The sequence below is a fragment of the Colias philodice genome, chromosome 25, assembly GCF_061535455.1.
Source record: "Colias philodice isolate Cphi_HAF_F1 chromosome 25, ilColPhil1 Martin Lab GWU primary, whole genome shotgun sequence".
Classification (NCBI taxonomy): domain Eukaryota; kingdom Metazoa; phylum Arthropoda; class Insecta; order Lepidoptera; family Pieridae; genus Colias; species Colias philodice.
In genome coordinates this window covers 5,080,784-5,096,227 of record NC_143110.1, presented here as the reverse complement: position 1 = coordinate 5,096,227, position 15,444 = coordinate 5,080,784, and the positions used below count along the sequence as shown (strand labels likewise).

At 36.4% G+C, this 15,444-nt stretch overlaps 1 protein-coding gene across 1 annotated transcript; it reads left to right on the top strand.

The window, feature by feature from the left end:
• The first annotated feature begins 147 nt into the window (after positions 1-147).
• On the top strand, positions 148-14,895 carry Pgi (glucose-6-phosphate isomerase). The gene is made up of 12 exons (XM_089710490.1): positions 148-383; positions 1,356-1,495; positions 1,928-2,096; positions 2,508-2,616; positions 2,869-3,033; positions 3,571-3,683; positions 4,185-4,311; positions 6,490-6,584; positions 12,084-12,242; positions 13,020-13,152; positions 13,751-13,892; positions 14,267-14,895. The coding sequence occupies exons 1-12, from the start codon at positions 163-165 to the stop codon at positions 14,452-14,454; spliced, it is 1,761 nt and encodes a 586-aa protein (XP_089566616.1). The 5' UTR covers positions 148-162; the 3' UTR covers positions 14,455-14,895.
• Positions 14,896-15,444: the final 549 nt, after the last annotated feature.

Here is a 15,444-nt window from a genome sequence, read left to right as displayed (position 1 = left end):
AATCAGAAGTACATTTGAGATGATATAATTTGCAAAAAACATAACTATACGCCTCCAAAGCTGCTGTTGTGTTAACATAAAACACTATTTTAATCATACGAACTTTCACTTCTAATATTACTCTGCAAAACGGAACGTAAATAACCTTCAGGTGTCATTGAAATGTCACCGAGACGTATGTTATCAGCGGCGTTGATACAGCAGTTTCGGTGTTCTCTCTGCTTGAAATCACGTACGTTTAGTATTTTAAAAATGGAACCAAAAGTGAATTTAAAACAAGACCCGGCGTATCAGAAGTTACAAGATTATTATAACAACAATGCTGATAAGATAAATATCCTACAACTATTCCAACAAGATGCAGACCGCTTTAATAAATACAGGTATGTTTTATTTCCATGAATGTAGTTTTAAACTTAATTCTTCATGAATATAAATAGCGAAATCTTCATCTTTTTAATTTACGACATTCTGAATTAAAAGTTAGTAAAGTTGACCATAAGAAATTTCTATGTCAAAAGTTCGATTGACTTTAAAAAAAAGTAAAAGGTCGTTCGTAACGAAGCAATGTCACGACGATCTCAATTATTATTCCTACACTATTGTTTTAATTATTAATAAAGTATAAGATGATACATGAAGGTGTTTTAAAAAAAATGTTATTATTGTTGTACATACTTTTTGTGTTAGTATTAGGTATCAAAATAATTAAGTAGATTCTAATATAAGTGTGTCCTATGTGTTTTATAGATAGTATTTACTGCCAAATTAATTTCAATAATAAGGAAAAATAATAATACACTTCTTCCTCATATAATTTATAGGTACTAACATGCAGGTTACTTATAAAAAAAAGTTTTATTTTTATAAATGGAACAGTGCAAATCATAAAACGTAATAATCAAATGTCTTATTTTCTCAAATATACTTGTGCAATACTTATTGCACAATAGAATAGATATACATTAGTAATGAATTATCATATTAATAATTGCATCTGCATATTTTGTAAGTACAATAATATTCACCTCATTCAGTCTTAAATGGTGAAAGTGCTAAAAAATAATAAGTAATTGAACCATATTGATTATGACTTACACAACTTTCTATTCAGAATTTGGTACCAATAATTTATTTTGTCCAGGCGTATTATTACACAAATTAATACTTAAACCTAAATCATAAATGTAAATAACTGTGTGTACCTACATGTTTTACATAAAAATTTTGGCAAAATGTGGATAAGAGGAAATTAAGCTAAAACTTCAGTTAAACAATAAAAATTGCCTTACTTTTTATAAAATGAAAATAAATCTCAACAAATACAAATTTTATAATTATTACGAATATTACAGTCTTCGTATTCCCACACCGAATGATGGTGAGATCCTCCTGGATTACTCCAAGAACCGCATCGATGACACCACCTTCTCACTGCTGCTCAACTTAGCTAAGAGCCGCAATGTTGAGAAAGCTAGAGATGCTATGTTTGCTGGTAAGTGAATTAAAATAATATAAGATAATTTATTTTCAGTTAAGGATAGGTCTTCAATGAATATTAAGTCTGTGGATTGTATAGAAATGCAATTGAATGATGAAATTTCTGTCTTGTTTATAATATAAAGAATGTAACATAGGCACATTATTTGACATTGTACCTCCATGGTTTGTTGAGAATTCTCAATATAACAAACATTTTAATACATTCATGGCATAAAAAATTTAAAAAACATGCAACATTCTCCTATTTTTATCATTTTTATAGCATTAAATGTTCAAGAGGCGAATTTTGACTCAACACAACATTACTACTGTATTACTCTGTTAACCCATTGAGCCCCGAACGGACCGATTGTCCACGACACAATAGATTTTCTATTGTGTCTGTGATTCCGGGATATAAGAAATATTAAATCTATTATCGCAGGTGAAAAAATCAACTTCACTGAAGACCGAGCAGTGCTCCACGTAGCTCTTCGCAACCGTCAGAACCGGCCAATCATGGTCAACGGTAAAGATGTCACACCTGATGTGAACGCAGTGCTCGCACATATGAAGGAGTTCTCCACGCAAGTTATTAGTGGAGCGTGGAAGGGGTAAGGGAGTATAGAATATGATATTTTTGTTGCTTTATAGTTTTTTTAAGATTTTGTTTTTATGCTGATTCATGACTGATTATTGATAAGTAAAAATTTCACACAGTAGGTAATACAGAAATAATGAAATAATAGATGTAATTTGAAAATCAGTTTCTAGAGAATTTATGTGGAAAGAAGAAAAAAGAACATATTGAAAAAGACTTATTTACTAATTTCAAAAAATGTAGTTTTCAAAACTTAAAACACGCTGCATTTGTTATTTATTCTTGACAATAGGCATGACGACAGTATCAATAAATATTCGAATTAGTGTTAAGTATGTTAAAAAAAGAGATTTTCAAATCATATTCAAGGTTTATTATTTATTTAATTTCGATTATTTAATTGTTATTTCTTTCTTTATTTAAGGTACACTGGCAAGCCAATCACTGACGTCATCAACATTGGAATCGGAGGTTCCGATCTCGGACCTCTCATGGTCACAGAGGCTTTGAAACCTTATGCCAATCATCTTAAGGTAAATAATTAAGTTCTTAAAGAATTTTAACTAATCCTACACATGATATACTATGAGTCATCAATGAAATACACATTGTCATTTAATTTGTGATGATAATTTATAAAGATATAATATCTATTAATCTATATGACCAAAAAATAGTTGTACAGATTTTTTTGATAAATTATAAAATTATTTAAATATCCTAATAATTCCTTATCCATTAATATGATTATTATATATTATTGACATAAAAAAATATATCCCCAGGTACATTTCGTATCAAACATCGACGGTACCCACCTAGCCGAGGTGCTAAAGCGATTGAACCCAGAAACAGCATTATTTATAATCGCCTCCAAAACTTTCACAACACAAGAGACGATCACCAACGCTACGTCAGCGAAGACATGGTTCTTGGAGGCTGCTAAAGACGTGAGTATGAAAAAAATTGCAAAAAATTCCAACAAATTATCAAAAATGTTTAGAAATTTGTGTTTTTGTGAGTTTGGGTAGTATTTGGTCAAATAAAATTAATTTTATTTGAGTGAAAATACAGTTAAAAATATTTATTACAAATGTTCATTGGTGAAATATATTTTTTATTTTAAAGGAATCTTATTGGCATTTATTATTTTCTGACCTCGCTATTTTATGACGCAAATTGACGATAAATTATGCGAAATAATTCATGGATAATTCATAATAATGGATGTAATTATTTAATAAAGTGTTTATTCTTTAAATTTGCATTATATTATTACATAAGGATCTACAAAGGCTTACCATGTTTGTAAAACTAATTTGTATTATTTTTAAGAAAAGATGAAAAATAAATTTTTAAAAACATCTCATGCCATATTAACTCTCTACTTTATGGTATCCAATATCCATCTATAAACACATTAAAATTTAACATATAGCATATTAATCTAACACAAAAAATAAAAACATTTAAAATGATTGTTACAGCCAGCAGCAGTATCAAAGCACTTTGTAGCGCTATCCACTAATGGCGAAAAAGTGACAGCTTTCGGTATCGACCCCAAGAATATGTTCGGCTTCTGGGACTGGGTTGGAGGAAGGTAATCATATTCGAATTCCTATCCTATTCTGTTCTCTTTTATCATCTTATATTCTAACCTTTCTTACTTATATTGTAAACGTTTTTACGATTTATGCAATAATCAATTAGTGCATATTTTTATAATCATTTCAACAATTAAAAAAATATATTGTAGTGTTGTTGTTTTTTTAAAGTATTGATTCAAAATACAAAATATTTTATTCTACTTAAACATTGATACAATTTACAATGTAACTAGTACCTAGACTAACAATCACGAAAAAAACTGGTCCAAAACTAAACTCTGCTTACACATATATTAGGCAGAGTTTTCAAATGAGCGACACACTTGGAACGTTACTGTCTCGAAATAAGGTGTTAATTTCCATAAATATTTTAAACAATGCCACTCAGAAATTTTTGACGCCCTTTTAATAATTTGGGTGTCTAATTGTTGATATATTTCCCTAGTTTTTAGCCTACTCAGCTTATTGGTAAATCCGCCTATATTTATAAACAGGTATTCTCTCTGGTCCGCTATTGGTCTATCCATCTCCCTATACATCGGCTTCGAGAACTTCGAGAAGCTTCTAGATGGCGCCAACTTTATGGATAACCACTTCTGTACTGCACCTCTTGAGAAGAATGTAATTATTTTTCACTTTTCAGTTTTTTGAAAAAAAAAATTATTTTGTAATTTTTACATTGCACATAAAAAACTAGTATGGATTTGTTGTATAATTTAATAAATAGTGTAGTGTGTAATTTAAAATAATTAAAAAAATTATCGAAATTACTTACCTATTAAATTAGGGACCTTCAAGTCCTTTATTTTTTACATATTTATAAATTTTGCGAACTAAATTTTTGTGAATAAATCGTGTTTTACCTACGCTATTTCTATTAAATTGTATAACGCATTTTATACAGGGTGTCCCAAAAAGTAGTGATGAACGGAAGCTGGGAGGTAGAGGACCAAGAGGGCTATCCGAATCACCCCCATGTGTGTTATGCGATTTTTCGTATTTTCGGAGTTATTACATTTTTTTCAATTTTTCATCTATCGCCGAGTACGATGCGATTTTTATTTATGGTGACGTGAATTATTGCGCTAGATGCTTGATTTTTTTTGTGTGCTAAGCTGAAAGATAGGCCAATTCAGTATGGTAACATTTACTATCGTTAGATCTTCGAATGGAATAAAAAAAAGAATTAAATGCCGAGAAAGATAAAATTACCCAGTATGTTCATAACTTCAAGAGCCCATAAAAAAATAAAATCACATAAAAAAGGTTTTCCATTTGGCTTTTAAAAACTTGCTCTATCGATCAGGTAGCTACTCTAAAAATTTCATTTTATTATTCAGAAGGCTTCAATCGAAAAATTGAAATCTAAATGTGGTAAGTGCAAAATTTTTATTAACATGATGATCATTAAAACCAATAAATAGGTGTTAAATTACCAGAATTTTTTTAAAATAGCCCCGCTGTTGCTCAATGCAAGTGCGAAATCACCGTAAAAAGTTGTCTTTTTAATGTCTAAATGCTCTTTTATCATTTCTAATGGTTTCTTCTGATACTATGAATTTCCGGGTTATTTCGTCCAAATTGTGGCATTCTCTCAAGTAGCCGAGGTCTTTTTAGTATCCCCATTGAAACAAATCAATGGGGTTTAGGTCGACTGACCGTGGAGGCCAGGCTTTAAAGCAGGCGTCACCGGCGCATGCGCAGGCTGCAACGACCAATCCATCTTTCAGGGTATTTTTGCCCTTTAGCCTGGCCTCCACGGTCTCCGGACATAAACCCTATTGATTTTTTTCTGTGGGGATACTACAAAGACGAGAGACTGCCACAATTTGGACGAAATAACCCGGAAATTCATAGTAGCAGAAGAAACCATTAAAAATGATAAAAGAGCATTCAGACATTTAAAAGACAACTTTTTACGGTGATGTCGCACTTGCATTGAGCAACGGCGGGGCTATTTTAAAAAAATTCTGGTAATTAAACACCTATTTATTGGTTTTAATGATCATCATGTTAATAAAAATTTTGCACTTACCACATTTAGATTTCAATTTTTCGATTGAAGCCTTCTGAATAATAAAATGAAATTTTTAGGGTAGCTATCTGATCGATAGAGCAAGTTTTTAAAAGCCAAATGGAAAACCTTTTTTATGTGATTTTATTTTTTTATGAGCCCTTGAAGTTATGAACATACTGGGTAATTTTATCTTTCTTGGCATTTAATTCTTTTTTTTATTCTATTCGAAGATCTAACGATAGTAAATGTTACCATACTGAATTGGCCTATCTTTCAGCTTAGCACACAAAAAAAATCAAGCATCTAGCGCAATAATTCACGTCACCATAAATAAAAATCTCATCGTACTCGGCGATAAGCCCGGTTTACACGCACACTCTTTACCGCGTGATTGAGTGCGCGGGATTGAACGCGGGAAAGCACGCGCGCTGAGGAAAGAGGAAAGATTGTGCGTGTAAACGATAATCACGCGCGATTGAACGAAGAAAAGCATGGCGCGTTGGAGTGTGTGCGGAGTGGACGCGCAATCTCGTTCTCTCTGTCATCGTTTAAATGCTCGCTCTTTCCCGCGTGAAAGCCGAATCGCGCGCGAAAGAGCGTGCGTGTAAACCGGGCTATTGATGAAAAATTGAAAAAAAACGTCATAACTCCGAAAGTACGAAAAATCGCATAACATAAATGGGGGTGATTCGGATAGCCCTCTAAGTCCTCTACCTCCCAGCTTCAGTATATCACTACTTTTTGGGACACCCTGTATATTAAAATTATTGTATATTTTCTAGGCTCCAGTAATACTAGCTCTGTTAGGAGTGTGGTACGGCAACTTTTACGGCGCGGAGACTCACGCTCTATTGCCTTATGATCAGTATTTACATAGGTAAGGAACATTATTATAAACTAGCCTATGCTTGCGGTTTTGTCCGTTGTTAAGATTTCCCCTGATACATACAGTGGTGGTCACATAATTAAAGACACTAAGAGCATTTTATACTACCCCAGACACATCTCTCAACATTTTTTTTTACACCACCATTGGAACTTGTTAAATAATTTTAAAATATTCAGGTATGTGTTGTTTAATGCTAAACTAAATTTTATCTACAGAACTTGTCGGTTTGTTAGATTTTAATCGGTTCATCGTTACTACTAGCAGTTTTAACCTATCAAAGGTCTGGCCAATAATTAAAGACATTAGTCTCGCTTATGAGAAATATAAAAAAATATTATTTTAATGAGATTATATTTCCAACACAAAATGCCTGATGTATTTACAAAACCTTTTTTACATTTTTCAATATTTGGTTGCATGTCCTTTGGCAGTAATGACGGTTTACATCTCTTGGGCATTGAAGCAACTAATTTTGTACAAGTTGCATCACTAATTTGGTTCCATTCTTCGAAAATGCTTTGCAAAGTTAGTCGACGTTTGATGACCGCTTTGCCGCGACTTCTTTCTTTCTTGATTCCATAAGTTTTCGATCGGATTTAAACCCGGGCTGCAGGGGGGCCAATCCAAAACAGTTACAGATTGGTTCCTTAACAAGCACTTCACTACTTTTGCTGTGAGCTTTTTTTTTTTTTTTATGTTAGCTCCAACAAAAGAGCAGGCGACTCACTTTCTAGAGGTTCGTCGCCGCCCATGAGCGTTCGCACTGTCGGAGACTTTGCGAACGTTTTGCTGGCCTTTCAGGTATGTGTAGGCTTTCTTCTTGAAGGTGCCCATGTCAAAGTTTTTAGGAAACACAGAAGCAGGTAACTTGTTCCACAACAGCGTGGTTCTCGGCAAGAAGTGTCGCGAGAATCGCACTGTAGACGAACGCCACGCATCCAGGTGGTGTGGATGGTATTTAAGCTTGTGTCGTGCAGTGCGGTTGTGGAATTGCGCAGCTGGTATCAGTCCAAAAAGTTCATCAGAACACTCTCCATTGTATATCCGGTAAAATATGCACAGTGATGCGACATCACGCCGCAGTGCTAGCGGATCCAGCCGATCGGTGAGCTCGGGTCGGTCGACGATTCGAGAGGCTCGACGTTGAAGGCGGTCGAAAGGAAGCAGCTGGTATTGGGGTGCTCCAGCCCAGAGGTGAGAGCAGTATTCCATATGTGGCCTAACTTGGGCCTTATAAAGTTGTAGGCGATGAGCTGGCATGAAATACTGTCTCGCTCTAGCGAGCACCCCTAGTTTCTTTGAAGCTAGTTTAGCTTTGTCTTCCATATGACCCCTGAACTGAACGTCGCTCGCAATGTCGACCCCGAGGATTCCGATGCAAGGCGTGGCCTTAAGGAGAGTGTTTTGAAATTGGGGCGCAACGTCAAAAGGCTTCTTTTTCGCGGTGAAAGCGCAGACTTGTGTTTTGGAGGGGTTGAACACAACTAAGTTATTCTGCCCCCATATCGAGATTTCATCTAGCGATTTCTCAATTTTCGACACAAGTTCTTTCCTGTGCTGGTCCACTTGCTCCTGAGAGATATTTGGAAAGCCGGCATAAGTGGCATCACCCGTACTATCATCCGCATAACAATGTATATCACGTATTCGCAACATATCATTGATGTGCAATAGGAATAGCGTAGGCGATAACACGCAACCCTGTGGGACACCAGCATTCACAGGCATGGATTTTGAGCACGATCCGTCGACAACGACCTTGATGCTTCTTGCCGTGAGAAAGCTGGCTATCCATTTGCAAAGTCTCTCAGGAAGGCCGTACGAAGGCAACTTGGAGAGGAGCCCCTTGTGCCACACCCGGTCAAATGCCTTCGCTACATCTAAACTGACTGCCATAGCTTCCCCCTTACTCTCAATCGTAGACGCCCATCGATGTGTTAGGTAAACTAAAAGATCACCAGCCGAGCGGCCTCGACGGAATCCGTATTGATGGTCGCTTAACAGCTGATGATCTTCTAGGTACCGCAACATCTGGCAGTTAATGATAGATTCCATCACTTTTGAGAATAAGGAGGTAACAGCAATTGGCCTATAGTTTTTTGGGTCAGAACGTGAGCCTTTCTTGGGTATTGGGTGGATCAAGGCAGTCTTCCAAGCGCCCGGGATGTTGCCAGAAGTGTAAGAACACCGGAACAATTGCGTAAGAACTGGAGCCAACTCGGGAGCACAAGTTTTAAGTACAATGGCAGGGATTCCGTCCGGCCCGTTCGACTTATTTACGTCAAGAGAAGAAAGGGCTTTACGCACGGCGCGTTGTGTGAATTTCACGTCTGTCATAGTAAAATTGCAATGTGGGATGGTAGGGGGTGCCCTTCCTTCATCGTCCAAAGTTGAATTCGACGCAAAGAGCGACACCAGCGTATCAGCCTTCTCCCTTGCCGTATGAGCCAAAGTATCGTTATCCCTGCATAATGGTGGAAAAGACGATTTACAAAAGTTCCCCTGGATGGCTTTGGCAAGTGACCAAAAAGCACGTGTACCTGAAGGGTAGCGTGCTAGCCTCTTGCCGATCTTCGTAATGAACTCTGACTTTGCCTTAAGGATCTTTTTCTTGTACTGTCTAGAGGCAGCATTAAACTTTTTTTTAAAGTAACGAGCTCTGGGATTCTTTTCTGCTGTCGCTTTTACCCAGGCCTGAAAACAGCCTTGTTTCAGACGAGATGCCGCTTTACAGGACTGTCCGAACCAGGGTTGAGACTTGCCACCTATAGGTACCACTGAGTAGGGAATATAAAGTTCCATACCCTGTGCGACCACATCGGCGACAGAGTCAGCGCAAGCATCAGAATCCTCAGACGTAAAGCAAATTTGCCTCCATGGGTAGGATGCAAAGAAGGTACGCATGCCATCCCAGTCAGCTGATCTGTAGTGCCAAACACGTCGGTAACCTGCTGGTCGAGGCCGAGTTTGCCGTATGATTGGCACAGTGCTCTGAACTAAACAGTGGTCAGACGATCCAAGTGGAGCTGCAACGGTTATCTGATAGTCATCCGGGTGAGAGGACAAGAAAAGATCTAATAAAGATGGTGTGTGATCCTCCACGTCCGGGATCCTTGTGGGTGCAGAAACCAGTTGGGTTAAACCATAAGAGAGAACAAAGTCATAAAAAGAACGTCCTGCATGATCGGTGGTTCTAGATTTTAACCATTCGGCATGATGAGCATTGAAGTCGCCGAGAACCACTATTTCAGCGGAGGGAATCTTTTGCAGTAGTACATCGATTGTGACCTGAATGTGCTCAATCAGTTGGTCAGTTTCGTCATTCCCGCTGTGTCTCCTGTAAAGGCACGCGTAGATACGAGGTTGATCGTCGCAGTCTACGCGTAACCATAAGATGGATAAGTTATTATTACCTTCAAGGACGCCAAGGCGGCGACAACAGACATCCTCTTTAGTATAAACGCACACGCCGGCACGTGGTACAAATGAATGTTCTAGCGCGTAGCCCGGGTAGTTAAGGTAGGAGATGTCAGCAGGAGTAGAGATCTGTGTCTCCGTCAAAAAGAGTAAATCCGGCTTAGACGTCTCGAGGTGTTGGTGGACGGCTGTAAGATTTGAATGAAGCCCCCTAATGTTACAAAAGTCCACATGTAGTGGCATGATAGGGGACGCCGAGGTAGTTTTACTTTTTTTGCGCCTAGTGGTGTAAGAAAGCGGGATTTTGCCCCCCCCAGAATACGTGGGGCAGCCTAAGCGAGAAAGCTCAGGGAGGGATTCTCCAACATCATCGACGCTGGTACCCTCCTGGGGTAATGCTTTTTTAAATACCGCTGCCATGTTTTTTTATGTGAGGGGGTTAGGGAATGGGCCTCCGGTGGTCTCACTAACTCATACGAAACGCAAAACGATGCTTCACGCAGGTATTCAGTGAGACAGTGGTAACTTCCCCGGACGAGCTACAGCCCGGTCGTGCTACATACAAAGATGAAATGTATGTAGCTGTAGCTCTACCACTGTTAAGAAAAACGCCAGAGCCTCGTTCGTTGATCAGCAGGGTGCACCACGGGCAGGTGAGGTTGGCTTTGGCCGAAAGATGTTAGACAGCCATGACACCCCAAAAGCTTAGGATCATTATCGTGTTGAAAAGTCCAAACAAAAGGTAAATTTTCCTCCGCATAGGGCAGCATGGATTGCCTTAAAATATACTTGTACTGGAATTTATCCATGTTGCCTTCTGTCTTTTTGACAGGTCCAACACCAAGTTCAGAAAAACAGCGCCATACATTGATATTTCCACCCCCATGTATGACTACCTACTTATTAGTTTATCTTGGATCCATTTCCTTATTGAGATGTTTTCTGACAGAATTAATCATATTAATCTTAGTTTCATGCAAAAACAGCACATGTTTCAATTCTCGTTCAGTCCAGTGTTCGTATTTTGTAGCAAAGTCAAATCTTGCCTTCACATTTTGTTTTTTCAAAAGTGGTACTTTCCGAGATAATCTTCAGTGCAAGTTTTCCTCACACAGTCTCTGTCTAATTGTCCTTGCAGACACCCCCTTCAAGCCTGCTACACCATACAACTCTGAACTGTATCAGTTTCGACCCTTTAAATGGATCTTTTTTAGCCAACAACACCATTTTTGAATCTTTCGGCCGAGTAGTTTCACTTGGTTTTGATTTTCTGAGTACGTTTTCGGTCGTGTCCGATATGTTTTATAGCATTCATAACCATATCCTAGGAAAATTTTAATTATCATGGAAGTTAAAAATAATATTTCTTGTGGACGAGTCGCAACTCTTGATTTTAACCGTAATAATCGATATTAAAACAATTAAACATATGAATTTTAATTTTAAAAGTTAAAAACATTATGGAGTGTCAACAATTTATGAAATTACGCGGCAAAACGAAGAAAAGCACAATGCTGTTTCTTTTTATTTATCAAAAATTACAACTCATTTCTTGTTGTCTTTAATTAAGTGGCCAGCTACACGTACGTAAACAAAGTTTGTGTTACATTCCCACAGAGAGCAAGTGTCGAAACTAACAAGGAATATAACTATTTTTTGTCCCTCATTTTAAAGAACATATTGTCTTGTATGGTTTAATAAAAATAATACTAGATTAAATACCTTTTTCAGATAATTGTACTTCCTAATGTAAATCTTTTACGGTAAATTCGGGGGTGTCTTTAATTATATGACCACCACTGTATAAGTATTTTATATTATGTAAATTGATTCCCTTTGAAATACAAAAAAATACACATCACTTGGGTTTGTTCGCTATTCACCTATCTACATATTATATTTTTCTAATTGTTTAGTTGAGGACCACCTCGAAAACATGATTGATAAAAAATTCAAAAAGAAACATTCTAAATTAGCCGAGTTATCCTAATAGACGTACAAAAAACATCAAATAACTTGCAAAATACAGTCAACATTTTTATTAAAATTGTTTTTTATACCTACTATCAGATTCGCAGCGTACTTCCAACAAGGGGACATGGAGAGTAACGGCAAGTACGTGACTCGTTCGGGGGCGACTGTGGACTACAGCACGGGGCCCGTGGTGTGGGGGGAGCCGGGCACCAACGGGCAGCACGCGTTCTACCAGCTCGTGCATCAGGGCACCAGGTGGGGAAAAAAATTATCTTATAATATATATAAATCTCGTGTCACAATGTTTGTCCTCAATGGACTCCTAAACCACTTAACCGATTATAATAAAATTCGCACACCATGTGCAGTTCGATCCAACTCGAGAGATAGGATAGTTTAAACATGTAGGTACCACGGGCGAAGCCGGGGCGGACCACGTTCTTTATAAATTTATATTTGAATTTGATATTTTTGGTAAATGCTTTATAAATATAAATTTATAAAGAATAGAAAAATTTCGATCACGAGGCGGGACTCGAACTCGCATCATTTCACGCCAATCCGGGGCGGATGCCTAGCAAATTTATAATTATAAAGCATTTGAATGCCGTAAAAGCAAAAATATCAAATTAAAAAAAAAACCGGCCAAGTTCGAGTCGGACTCGCGCACGAAGGGTTGCGTACTATGGGGATCCCCTTTATATGTATATTTTTTATTATAGTATTTGTTGTTATAGCGGCAACGGAAATACATCATTTGTGAAAATTTCAGCTTTCTAGCTTATGAGAAAGTAGCTTACAACGGTTTATGAGATACAGCCTGAAGACAGACTGACAACGAAGTCTTAGTAATAGGGTCCCGTTTTACAAATTAACTCTAATAATCATTAAAGACCCCAGATCGTTAAATATATAAATCGCAGTCATGTCAGAAAATAACAAAAAATACTTAATTTATGAGCCTCTACTATACTTTCTTTCAGAATAAAAAAGCATTAATAATAAAAATTAAAATAAATAACGTCTTCCCAGGCTAATCCCATGCGACTTCCTAGCGCCGGCCCAAACTCACAACCCGATAGCGAACGGCGCTCACCACAAGATATTACTCGCTAATTTCCTCGCGCAAACTGAGGCGCTTATGAAGGGGAAGACGGATGCTGAGGTATGTATACAGTATATGTCGTTTGGTGGAAAAAATGTGGATTTTTTTCCGTGATGTGTTATTATTGTTTGTAATTTTCTAGGGAAAGCTCTTATAAATCTATACTAATATTATAAAGCTGAAGAGTTTGTTTGTTTGTTTGTTTGAACGCGCTTATCTCAGGAACTACTGGTCCGATTTGAAAAATTATTTTAGTGGTAGATAGCCCATTTATCGAGGAAGGCTATAGGCATATATCATCACGCTAAGACCAACAGGAGCGGAGGCACGCGGGTAAAACCGCGTGGCACAGCTGGTGCATATATAATCGCAAAAGTTCATGCGCGTTACGCGTATTCTTTTTTTTATTATGACTTTACTGTTATTAATTACGAAGCAATTAAGCACAAATGATTAAAAAGGTTAAGTTTAAATAGAATATTCCAGAAAAATTATTATTCAGTAGATATAATAATTAGAACGCAAAAGGAACGCATATTTTAAGACTTCTAGGTCACCATATCAAACTAGTTTTCTGTTATTTTTGTATGCTGTTAATAATTGTACAGATAAGCATGAATAATTGTAAAAAAAAAATATTCATTATTTTCTCATCCAGGCCAAAGCGGAATTAGAGAAATCAGGAATGGCTCCCGAAGCGATCGCTAAGATCCTTCCCCACAAAGTGTTCAAGGGCAACCGTCCAACCAACTCGATTGTTGTCAAGAAGTTCACACCGTTCACACTTGGCGCTCTTATCGGTAAGTAAACGGCTTACTACACAGTAGAAAGCAAAAAAAAGAAAGTATTTATTCTTGTCTCACTATGGTATAAGAAAACAAACAGAGAATTTTGAAGAATCTTACTATTTTTTTAGAATAAATTATCTATAACTTAAACAAGTTATTTAAATAACATAAGGTTTAGACATTGTTATTTCTCGTTTTTTTATTATTGGTCAGAAATTTTATATGAATGTTTTTTATGTTCATGATTACGTGGGGCAAACATGAATCTATAAAAGTTTCTTCATTATTACAAAATTCGTTTTAAAATCGATTTCCAAGCCTTACTTAACTGCTCCATCATTTAAATTTTATTTTTTCTGTATTAACAAAATAAAAATAATTTGCAGCCATGTACGAACACAAAATCTTCACACAAGGCGTGATCTGGGACATCAACTCCTTCGACCAATGGGGAGTGGAACTCGGCAAACAATTGGCCAAAGCGATAGAACCGGAACTACAAGATGGCAAGAAAGTCACCAGCCATGATGCTTCTACTAACGGCCTTATTAACTTCTTGAAAGAAAACTTTTAATAAAGATCATCTCCAATATGTAGTTTATTTCAACCAATCAGTGATTAGATTTATAGACCAATAGGAGCAAAGAACGCTCGCGGTCAAACGTGATTGGCTAATATTGTCGTTTTACTTACTTGTAAAAGAAAATTTAAAATTGTTATGTATCTCATTTTTTATTGGAAATTATGATCAAAATATACACAGTATTTCTTAAGAGACCAGTGTATGTTTATATAAATTTTATTCCTTCTAAATATCGTTTTTATTTAAACATCTTATCAATGTAAAGTTATTTTTTGGATTAAGTGTTTAAAATTATATTCACATTTGTATATTTGAATGCTTTGTAGAACTCGTTTTGTGCAATTAAATGTTGTTGATGTTAGAGAAAGTATAAATTATTGTAATTGTTGCTTTATAGATCTATTGTATGTTGGATGACAAATAAAATATTTAACACGCTTTAAATTGTTTTATTTGAAGTATTTTACTGTTGAACCTAAATATAGACACATATTTTTACAAAGAATGAAGATAAAATTCGCCAAAGAATTGTTTGAAGAACCACTAATTAAACCCCCCTTTAAACAAAAACTTTAGAATCGGAACTGAAATCACCTAAAATTCTGTCCGTACAAAAAATTACAATAGTCAATAGTGTGTTGTCAAGGTAAAAATGGAAAGAAAGTATCTATTTCATTTTTCCGGACTTAATTATTTCATTAAAGTGCTTATTAAGCGCGGGAATCGTCGCACAGCCTTTTGTTTTAACATGCAATATATCAGCGAATTGATGTTGAAATAGTTTTCGAGATGTTCAATGTAAGGCAATATCGGCCAATTCTAAAGCCATATATTAAAGACGCTTCCCGTGAATATGGTCAAACTCCTAAATAATACAATCACATAATCGGACATAAATATGACATCATAAATGTACATAATAATGCAATTCATCGAAAATCCACATAATATAAGATCATTGTTCAAGATACTTTCCCTCAG